The sequence below is a fragment of the Amia ocellicauda genome, chromosome 6, assembly GCF_036373705.1.
Source record: "Amia ocellicauda isolate fAmiCal2 chromosome 6, fAmiCal2.hap1, whole genome shotgun sequence".
Taxonomy (NCBI): Eukaryota; Metazoa; Chordata; class Actinopteri; order Amiiformes; family Amiidae; genus Amia; species Amia ocellicauda.
Genome location: NC_089855.1, coordinates 40,367,723 through 40,379,345, shown reverse-complemented (window position 1 = coordinate 40,379,345; position 11,623 = coordinate 40,367,723). Strand labels below are relative to the sequence as shown.

At 48.0% G+C, this 11,623-nt stretch overlaps 1 protein-coding gene across 1 annotated transcript; it reads left to right on the top strand.

Moving 5' to 3' along the window:
• Positions 1 to 1,306: 1,306 nt before the first annotated feature.
• On the top strand, positions 1,307 to 9,140 carry LOC136751482 (chromobox protein homolog 6). Its single transcript, XM_066707130.1, has 5 exons — positions 1,307 to 1,477; positions 2,054 to 2,097; positions 2,540 to 2,605; positions 6,209 to 6,275; positions 6,552 to 9,140. The coding sequence occupies exons 1-5, from the start codon at positions 1,409 to 1,411 to the stop codon at positions 8,547 to 8,549; spliced, it is 2,244 nt and encodes a 747-aa protein (XP_066563227.1). The 5' UTR covers positions 1,307 to 1,408; the 3' UTR covers positions 8,550 to 9,140.
• Positions 9,141 to 11,623: the final 2,483 nt, after the last annotated feature.

Genomic DNA, 11,623 nt, shown 5'->3' with positions numbered 1-11,623 from the left:
GAGTCAGAATTTGGCGTAAACAGAATGAGAACATGGATCCATCATGCCTTGTTACCACTGTGCAGGCTGGTGGTGGTGGTGTAATGGTGTGGGGGATGTTTTCTTGGCACACTTTAGGCCCCTTAGTGCCAATTGGGCATCGTTTAAATGCCACGGCCTACCTGAGCATTGTTTCTGACCATGTCCATCCCTTTATGACCACCATGTACCCATCCTCTGATGGCTACTTCCAGCAGGATAATGCACCATGTCACAAAGGTCGAATCATTTCAAATTGGTTTCTAGAACATGACAATGAGTTCAATGTACTAAACTGGCCCCCACAGTCACCAGATCTCAACCCAATAGAGCATCTTTGGGATGTGGTGGAACGGGAGCTTCGTGCCCTGGATGTGCATCCCACAAATCTCCATCAACTGCAAGATGCTATCCTATCAATATGGGCCAACATTTCTAAAGAATGCTTTCAGCACCTTGTTGAATCAATGCCACGTAGAATTAAGGCAGTTCTGAATGCGAAAGGGGGTCAAACACAGTATTAGTATGGTGTTCCTAATAATCCTTTAGGTGAGTGTATATGTGTGTGTGTGTATCAGTCAGGCAGTGTTAGTATATCATTGTATCAGCCACTGTATCAGTGTATCATTAACTAGTGTATCAGTCAGTCAGTCAATCAGTGTTTGTGTAAACAAAGAGCACAGTGCCATCAGGATCAACTCTCCCCACACAGGAAACAATGCATTGATTGTTGCGATAGGTAACCAGTGATTACCTATCGCAACAACCAGTGCATTATTTCCTATTCCTACTACCTTGCTGTGCATTGTTGTTTCCCTTCCTGTCCACTGTAGTGCCCTGCACAGTGTTGTCTCCAGTCAGTGTGGCCCCAGTTCCCAGTCAGTCTATGAAGCTGGTGTTACACACACTCACTGAGGTGCAGAGCATGCACAGAGATATCAGAGTTCCTGCACTGCAAGACAGCTACAGTAGTGCTGTGCTGGTAGCAATATATAATTTAAAGGGGGCTTTTAAAGAATACACTGTAATCTCATTTAGTGATGCCATTAACATAAATTTTAATAATGATGATGATTATTATTATTATTATTATTATAAACTAGGATGCAATTACATAGTACAATATTTTTTAACATTGTGTGTCAGGCCAATTCACAACAAGAAAATAATATAATAATCATAATAATAGTAAGAAGGTGAACAGCTTTGCAACCGCTGTCAAATACTAGTACATTATAGCACACTTCAGCACACTACAACTCTATGCCTCCCTCCCTCTGTCATCTACCCAGCCAGCCCATCGGAGTTGCCAAGCGACGGCGCATCACGTGGTGCGGAGCGGCTCGCTGCCCGGGCGCGCGACTCATTCTGGTCTGCCGCGGCGGGGAAGATGGAGCTGTCTGCTGTCGGGGAGCGTGTGTTCGCCGCGGAATCCATCATCAAGCGCCGCGTCCGGAAGGTGAGCCTCGCCCGCTGCCGCGCCGCACCGCCGAGTCGGGGCTTGGGGATACTTAGGCCGCAGCCGGGATCGGAGCAGGAGCGGAGGGCGGCGGGGGGTGGGCGCCGAGACTGGGTAGGGGGTGGCAAGGAGGACAGCGTAGGACCCGAGCACCGTCCACACCCCCCAAAAGTACCCCCTTTCACAGGGGGCGGGAGAGGAGGGGAAGAGAAGGGGGGGTTGTAGGGGAGACTGGGGGCCCCCTTTGGAGGGAGGGGACGGACCTGTAAACTGGAGAGGTAGAGGAGAGGAAAAGAGGGAGAAAGAGAGGAAGAGGTGTGTGTATATCAGAGAGACAGAGAGGTGGGGTGGGGGGCAAAATAATTGGTATTTTCAGCTGTATGTCCTTATTTGATCTTTCACGGTGTTCACGTTATAAACACAACACTGACCCGCCATCACTACACTGCTGCCTTCCCTGCTGGAAAGACCATCAGTACAAAAACAATGCACACACCGCATGTTTGCACGGAAAGAGGTTTTTGGACGACTTGGCACATGTTCGTTCCCAATGTATGTATTCTGTGTGTCCTGTAGGGTCGTATCGAGTACCTGGTCAAGTGGAAAGGATGGGCGATAAAGTGAGTACAGCCTGCCCCCGATAAAGTGATCCCGACACCGCACTGTACCAGACCAGCACCGGGATTCTGTCTGTCCACACCGAGCTATTACCCCATCCGTGCAGTAACTGAGACACGGGGGGATTCCAGTTTGCATGACACCTGACATTTGTTTCTGTGTGTTTGAAATAGGACCCGAGTTTAAATCAGACAGCAACAGAGACAACAATTATAATAATAAGCTAATAATAATAATCATAATATTGATAGTAATAATATAATAATAGTAGTTTTAGTCTTGAAATAACAAGGCAGTGTATCCCTGTGTGTGGTAGATATATGCATTGATTATTATTGTAAGATATTTATATACATATGTGTATGTTATCCGTTAGATTTTATTTATTATTATTATTATTATTATTATTATTATTATTATTATTATTATTATTATTATTTTCAGATACAGTACATGGGAACCGGAAGAGAATATTTTGGACGGTCGCCTCATTGCAGCTTTTGAACAGAAGTGAGTGCCATTAATACATTTTTAAAGCATGTATTAAAGCAATATAAATATATAGGCATATAACTGTGATTATGTCGAGAATTGCCTCGAGGTGCTTTGATTGAAGTGGTCTTGTTCCTGGACCTAGTGCTAGCGTAGCCGCCTTCCGTGGTGTTGTGTCGTAAAATGAACACATCCAGTATGGTGTGTGAGAACTGGGGTTTACGTTGTTTTATCCGCACAGCTCAGTTTATTATTATTATTATTATTATTATTATTATTTTTTTCGTTTTACCTTGGTCGTTCATTTCTCCTTATCTCTGCTTTACGCCGTGTGCCTGTGTGCAATTTTTTTTTTTTTTTATCGTTTTCAGTTTGCCATGCGGGCGATTTCGACAAAAATAAAAAAATAAAAAAATAACCACATCAGAGAAGCACAACAGTGTAAACCTATTCACGAAATTATGTTGTGACATTTAACAATTTGCGAGCCTTTCCACGACGTTATGGCGGTGAAACGGTTTTGTGTGGAGGACACACGCAAAACCTTTTCTGTAATGCAAAGACAGTCTATACGCCATTTCCCCCCCTACATCTTCTCCCCGTGTATTTTGTTACGTGCATTCTAACGAACCAGACTGAACCAATCTGTGTGTGTTTATACTGGTAGAGGGAATTGCGTAGCAACACTGTCTATGACTGTTGAAACAAAAAAGTCTATAATAATTATAATAACCGTGCCATGCCTTAGCCATGGTTAAAATACAGGTGCAACACATTTTTTTTCTTTATCCTTTGAATGAGAGTGTGTGTGTACAGTGTTGATTAATGTGTTCAAAGCTGGTTACTCCAACACAAAGTAGTTAAACTTTTTTTGACTGACAACTTAATTCTTTGAATGTAAGCTGTGTACCAGTGATTTTTTAGGAATTACTACCAAACATTAACACGAATGAAGCTTAAAAATGTTTAATGCATTGCAATGATCTAATTGGTTGTGTTAAAGATACATTCTCAAGTGAGTAATTTCTAATTTGTAATTCTTTAAAACATGTTGTTTGCTCACTCTCACCCTGATGAAGGCACACAAGTGCCGAAACATCAGATTTTAATAAATCATTACATATTTTGGGATTGTATTCTGAGTGTGTGATCTTCCTTACTGTAATTACTTTGTTCCCACTCACCTGCACCTTATTTACATTACTTGTGTTTATATTTTCTTTTGTATTGTGTTACTCCAACAGAAACACACACATAAAATACAATACAACACATTCCTACTATCAGCAACAGTGACAGGACACAGGACACCAGAGGGTAGCTTGTGTGTGTGGACTGAATCGCATTGCTGCACAGGGCTCATTTTACACCAGGCAGCACAGATTTAGTTAGATTAATGTGTGCGTCTGAGATTCAGAGAGAGGTTCAGATTGTGTGGTGTGGGTGTCCGAGATTCAGGGCGTGTCTGATTCAGGGCGTGTGTGTGTGTGTGTGTGTGTGTGTGTGTGTGTCTGATTCAGGGCGTGTCTGTGTGTCTGTGATTCAGGGCGTGTCTGTGTGTCATTTAGGGTGTGTGGGGGTGTGTCTGTGTTTCAGGGTGTGTGGTGGTGTGTGTGTGGTTCAGTGGGTGTGATTCAGGGTGTGTGTGGGTGTAATTCAGGTTGTGTGGGTGATTCAGGGTATGTGTGTGTGTGTGTGTGATTCAGGGCGTGTCTGTCTGTGTGGGTGTGTGGGCGTGTCATTCAGTGTGTGGGTGTGTGTGATTCAGGGGGTGTGGGTGTGTGTGATTCAGGGGGTGTGTGTGGGTGTGATTCTGCGTGTGTGGGTGTGATTCAGGGTGGGTGGGTGTGTATGATTCAGGGTGTGTGTGATTCAGGGTGTGGGGGTGGGTGCGATTCAGGGTGTTTGGGGGGGTGTGATTCAGGGTGGGTGGGTGTGCGTGATTCAGGGTGTGTGTGGGTGGGTGCGATTCAGGGTGTTTGGGGGGTGTGATTCAGGGTGGGGGGTGTGTGTGATTCAGGGTGTGTGTGGATGTGTATGATTCAGGGTGTGAGTGTGTGTGATTCAGGGTGGGTGGGTGTGATTCTGCGTGTGTGGGTGTGATTCAGGGTGGGTGGGTGGGTGTGATTGAGGGTGTATGTGGGTGGGTGCGATTCAGGGGTGTGGGTGTGTGTGATTCAGGGTGTGTGTGTGGGTGTGATTTTGCGTGTGTGGGTGTGATTCTGGGTGGGTGGGTGTGTATGATTCAGGGTATGTGTGATTCAGGGTGTGGGTGTGTGTGTGTGAGATTCAGGGTGTGGGAGTGGGTGTGATTCAGGCTGTGTGGGTGTGATTCTGTGTGTGTGGGTGGGTGCGATTCAGGGTGTGTGTGGGTGGGTGCGATTCAGGGTGTGTGTGAGGGTGTGATTCAGGGTGTTTGGGGGGGTGTGATTCAGGGTGGGTGGGTGTCTGTGCGTGATTCAGGGTGTGTGTGGATGTGTATGATTCAGGGTGTGAGTGTGTGTGTGTGATTCAGGGTGGGTGGGTGTGATTCTGTGTGTGTGGGTGTGATTCAGGGTGGGTGGGTGTGTGTGGGTGTGATTCAGGGTGGGTGGGTGTGTGTGGGTGTGATTCAGGGTGGGTGGGTGTGTGTGGGTGCGATTCAGGGTGTGTTTGGGTGGGTGTGATTCAGGGTGTGTGTTAGGGTGTGATTCAGGGTGTGTGGGGGGGTGTGTGTGTGATTCAGGGTGGGTGGGTGTGTGCGTGTGATTCAGGGTGTGTGGGTGTGTATGTGATTCAGGGTGTAGCAGCCCTTTGGCATCGAAAGAAGGAGGCAGAGAGTTTCCTACGGGTGTCTTTGTTTATTTTGCTTCAGTTGCAACAAACTTCAACATTCAAGAATGCCTTTGTTTGAATTCAATCATTTTCATGCATCACATTTCTCTGCAGCACTGTATTGAACACAGTGATTAGTCGTATATCATCACAGCACCTCAAATCACATTGTAAGGCACCGTAAAACTACACAGAAAGACAAAAAAATAAAAATAAACATATATAAATACATATTCACAATATGAAATAAAGCGTTCACAGCATAAGAGACATGTTATTAGCAAGCCGAGAATCATTAACATGTGCGGAGTTTAATTACAAATATTATGCTTGAAATATGAAATAAAATAACTATGAAACTATCAGGAAATGAACACAAAACATAACATACCTCGCTCTGCTTTCCGAAGGGTTACTAAAACAAAAAAATATTCACATATTTAAATGATATTTAGAGCTTCTTTGTGTAAGCTCGTGTAACACATACGAACTCTCTTCCGTGTTACAAAATCCCCTTACGTACCTTACGCCCTCTAGTGAAGATGTAAAGCAAAAACGTCTTAAAGAAAGACAAAAGGGGGAGGGCGGTCATTACACAGGGTGTGTCTGTGTTTGTGTCTGTGATTCAGGGTGCATCTGTGTGTGTGTGTGTGATTCAGGGTGTGTGTGTCTGTGTGTGTATTTGGGATGGGAGACTAATGTAGTGTCTAATGTTTACGTGTGTGTGTTACAGATTGTGTAGTGTCTAATATGTGCATATGTATTGCAGGTTTTGTAGTGTCTAATGTGTGTGTATGTTTGTTGCAGGGAGAGGGAGAGGGAACTGTATGGGCCCAAGAAGAGAGGACCCAAACCCAAAACCTTCCTCCTGAAGGTGAGGGATTTGTCTATCTCTCTCTCAATGCTGTCTTAATTTACTGTTCAGGAGTTCAGACAACCCCAATAGATTATGTCCTCGACTTGCTTTACTAAGAGCACGATGGCCTGGCCAATGAGGAACCCCGCCCATTGGGTGGAATGAGCCAATGAGCTACTGCAAAGGCAAAGTGTGGGGTGGAGGAGGGAAGCAATGAATGCTGGGAAAGTGTGTGTGTGTGTCCAGATACTTATGTTTGGGAAGTACTAACCCCTCTCTGTCCCTCTCCCTCAGGCTCGGGCTCAGGCTGCCGATGCTGTGCGCACCACAGACCTGCGGCCCCACTACCCCTCAGCCAAACCCAATCCCTCCTCCTCCTCATCTTCGTCCTCCACCTCCCGCCCCCACCCTTCCTCCTCTGCCTCCTGCCCCCCCTCCTCCTCCCACTCCCACCGTCCCTTGCACCCCCACCCCGCCATGTCTCCCAAGCTGCACTCGGGGGCGGCATCCCACAAGCTCAAGAAGGACATCCGCCGCTGCCACCGCATGTCCCGTCGGCCCCTACCCCGGCCCGACCCCCTGTCCCTCTCACTCCAGCACTCGGCCACCTCCTCCACTTACTTCTCATCCTCCTCTCTTCCCTCTGGTGGCACTGCCCCTGGGGTCCCAGGCCTCTCTCTGCCCTCACGGCCACCCATCTCCCCCTTCTCAGAGACGGTGCGCATCCTGAACCGCAAAGTGAAGCCCCGCGAGCCCAAGAGGGGCCGCATCATCCTCAACTTGAAGGTCATTGACAAGGGGGGCAACACCCCTGGGGGCAGCAGCAGAGCGGGGGGGGGCGGCAGTGTTGGCGGTGGTGGCAGTGGCCCCCACCTCGCCCGGACCCCCGCCCCCCCCGGTCGCCCCCGCGTCCCCTCTCGCAACCGGGTGATCGGCAAGAGGTGCGGGGATGGCGGCCTGCCCTACCGGGGGCTCCACTTCCCCCTGTATGGCAACCCCTTCTGCCCCCTCCCTCCCCCGCCGCCCACCACCACCGTTGCAGCCTCTGCTACCTCCAGCGCCCCCCCGCCACAGCCCCAGCCCCCCCCTGCTCCCCCCACCTCCTCCTCATCCACCCCAGCTGCAGGGGACAGGAACAGTGGAGGCAGCCTTCACAGCAATAGCAACCCTAACAGGAAGGCCAGCCCTGCCCCGGCCCCAGCCCCGGCCCCATCCCCAGCCCTTGCCCCCTCCCTCGGCGCAGGGTCTCGCTACCAGCCCCTGCCCGCTTCTCCATCCTGTTCCAGTGGCTCCGACAGCGGCCCCCCTTCCCCCTGTCCCCGGCCACCACCTCAGCTGCAACTCCAGTCTCCACCGACCGCCACCCCCTCTGCCTCCACCACCACCCCTGCCCCCACCACTGTAACCAGCAACCCCCCCCCGGCCCTGTCAGCAGCCTCGGCTTCACCCCCCCCGCCCAAACTTAGCCCCCAGACGCAGCTGAGGAAATGCAAGAGGCGGCAGAGCACGGCAACAGAGTCTCAGACACGGCTGCACAGAAGTCACACCTCCTTCTTGCCTTCCTCTCCGTCCCCCTCGCCCTCCCTGTCCCTCTCTTCCGAGGAGGAAGATGACGAAGAGGAAGAGGATGAGGAGGACGATGAAGATGATGACGACGACGATGATGATGAGCACGATTTGGAAGCCGCCCGGCTGCCTGCTGCCTCCGAAGACGTCCTGGACCTGTCCTTCCCGCAGGATTCTGGGAAACAACTGCGACACGCCCCCTCTGTGCCACTCCCCCACTCTCACCCACACCAGAGATGCCGCCGAGCGCCCCGCCCCCGCCGGACCCCTCCTGCCACCAGCTCTGCAGCCCCCCGCGGCCTCCCCCCGCCCGCCCCCTCAGCCCCTCTGCCCCTCAACACGAACAACAACAACAACAGCAGCAACCCAATGCTCCCTAACCTGTCCCCACCTCCTCCCTCTTCCTCTTCCTCCTCCTCTTCGTCCTCCTCCTCCTCTTCTTCCTCCTCTTCCTCATCTTCCGCCTCCTCCACCACCCCACCTGTTGTCACCCAGGACGCAGTGGCCGAGGGTGACCCTGACTGGCGCCCGGAAATGGCCCCCTGTTGCGCCAATGTCGTGGTGACCGACGTGACCACCAATCTCCTGACAGTCACAATCAAGGAGTTCTGCCGGCCGCCCGATTTCGAAAAGCCCACCGGTGACGAGCCCCCCCCACTCCCCCCCAGCGCTGCCCTACCCCTGCCACCTGACACCCCCGCCCCCACCGTCCAGCCCAAACAGTGAGAGACTGGCAGCACCCATCCCATGCCCAGCCCCCACACATACACTCCTTCACAACCTCTACACTGCATTCCCCACTGTCCCAGCAGCATACACACTCACACAAACACACTCACACTCACGCAGACAAACACTCACACACATACAAAAATACTTACAGAAACACACTCATACTTGTATAATGGCACTTATTGTACTTGCACTGACTCCCCCAGTGTCTCACACACAGACATCCTGCACACACTCCCAGTCACCGGTCAGCACACATTTCAAGTCTCCTCAGTGACCACAGATCTGACCCACAGACTGGGAACTGCAGTGCCAAAGTGCGGACCTGCTCTGGACTGGACAGCTATTTGGAACTGAAGCAGGCCAGCGACCTTGGTGGGGGGTGCCGGTGTGAGAGGGGCTGCAGGCTGTGTGCGGTTTGCGGTGTCCAGCTGCCAGGTTCACGTGAAGGGTGGATTTGTGAGGCAATCGTCACTTCACTTGGAGACTTTTTACACTAACATTTGGGAGTCCAGACAAACCACACACCACCACGCCCACCCCACAAGTTTTGACTCACTGCTGCCAGTCACCCATCCCAGCCAATCCGATCCCTCACTCTTCAATACACCCTTGAGCATCAATGCCAGGTGTATGTCTCCTCTTGTGTCTTTCCCCCTCCTCTCTGTCTCCGCCCCTGTCTATCTCCACCCCCCTCCCCAAGCATCCACACTTCCTAATGTCCTTTACCCCTCCCCCAGTCTCCTCCTCCTCCTCCAGTCTCAGTTTCCCCAATTTCCTCCCTCCAGAAGTCCTCTTGGCCAGGCTGTTGCTCCCTAAGGCCAGGTAGACTTCCACTGCACTCAGCTGCTCCTGCCGTCCACAGACTCGCAGAGTCTGAACTCCTGAGAGCTGTCTGATGCAGCTGGACACTGGTTTCAGCATTGCAAATGGCCCAGGCTTCCAGTAAGGTGTAGAGCTGTCCTGTACTGTAACCCCAATCCAACTCTTTACTATTCCCCAACTATATCCCAACATCCCCAGTCTGATGAGACTCTAAAACTGTACTTCTGCAGAGGCCAGAGCTGCTGTGGCCCCTTGCTGTCCCTTGAAGGCAGGGGGTCGACAGGGTCATACAGAGTCATATTCCTCATAGAGGGTCCATAGTCTCCTCCCTCCCTTATCTGTTGCCCCAACTGCACTTAGCCCCCAACAGCAGAAACGCACTGATATAATTTGCATCAAGTTCAAATCCTGCCCCTCCGTTGCCTTGTCTTCCCTCCCGCCAAGAGATTCACCTGTGTATCATTCACACACACACACACACACACACACACCCCTCTTCCGCTCTGCTTTCTTCCCACCTCTTCCACTCTGAGAAATTATATATATATATATAATTTTCAATACATCAGTGTGGATCCTATATGTGTGTTTATATGTGTGTGTGTAATATATAAATATATAATTATATGTATGTATATATATATATATATATATATACTATATGTATGTATATATATATGTGTGTGTGTGTAAATATATAATATGTATGTAAATGTGTGTATATATATATATATATACACATTTATATACATATATGTGTGTATATATATATATATGTGTGTATATGTATGTATGTATGTGTATATATATATATATATATATATATATATGTATATATATATATATATATATATATATATATATATATATATATATAATGTATATGTAATCAGCAGCAGCAGTCTATATCAATTCACTGCTGGATGAAGGCCTTCCCAAGATGTTTTCAGTTATATATATATATAGTGTGTGTGTGTGTGTTTATATAGATATACACAGGTATATTAGCAAAAACAGATTTCTGCACAGTTGCACACACAGGAAAAGCACAGATTCAATGCAAAAGATACATCAGTTAATACAAAAAAAAAAAAATATATATATATATATATATATATATATAAAAAAGTGTTATTCTTATATATATATATATATATATATATATATATGCACACACACACAACTATGTACATTTGTAGTCTAAAGTATAAGCACCCTTCATTTGAAACAATGTAATTCTGTGTTTTGTTCAGTTGAATAAATATTGTCCATTAAACTGTACTGGTGTGTCAGTGGTTTGTGAAGAAGCTGGTTCATCCCCAGAGAGATGACCATTAAGAGGCTATCTGACTGAACTGGGATAATACTGTGTGTTTGTTAGAGAGTGTATGAGTGTGTGTGTATGTGTAAGTGTGGATTTAGGTGAGAAGAGGGGCAAAGGGGAGTAAATTGGGGAGGGGAGTTACTGTAATACATTTTTACACACTCACGCCTTCAGCACTGACCCCACCATGGATGTCTGCAAAAATGCCTTTCTTACCACAGAGACATGCATACACATATAGATAGATAGATAGATATGCACATATAAATATCCATATAGGTTATTATAATTTGTATTCTGGTTTCAGTCTGACCATCTATTGGGAGCACACTCCATCACGTGTCCCTTGTGAAAGGGGAGGAGGAGATTTAGGCCAGCACCCTCCACCTTCAGTGGAAAATAGAATAAAAGAGAAAGGAAAGACTTGCTTTCTTTTTAAATGTTAAAAAATATATATTTTTAAAATACTGAATCATTATTTTTACATTTTTTGAAGACTGGGTCATGTCGTCTGTGTGGCATCTCCACAGACGTGGTTGTGCGTTTCAGGCTGTGTGAGGACAACAGTCACACTTTACCATAATGGGCACCAATTCTTCATGAGTGTATGAGGCCTGCAGGGGGTGACACACTAATGCCTCATGCACTGCCACTGAATTAAACCTGGTCTGTCCATGTACCTATTGATTTATTGATTGAGTCTCTCACCTCCTCACGTCAATTGTCTGACTATCTGACTGACCCTCTTAGTACCATAGTGACTGACGTACTAAAACACTGACTGAGTAAGACCATTATGCAAAGTTCCAGGAAGGAAGACCCATTTACACCAACCCATAAGCACTATTCACCTGTTTGTACACAAATGTCTTTATCATTTAACTCTAAACTCTAAAGTAAACACTAACAAGCATAATTA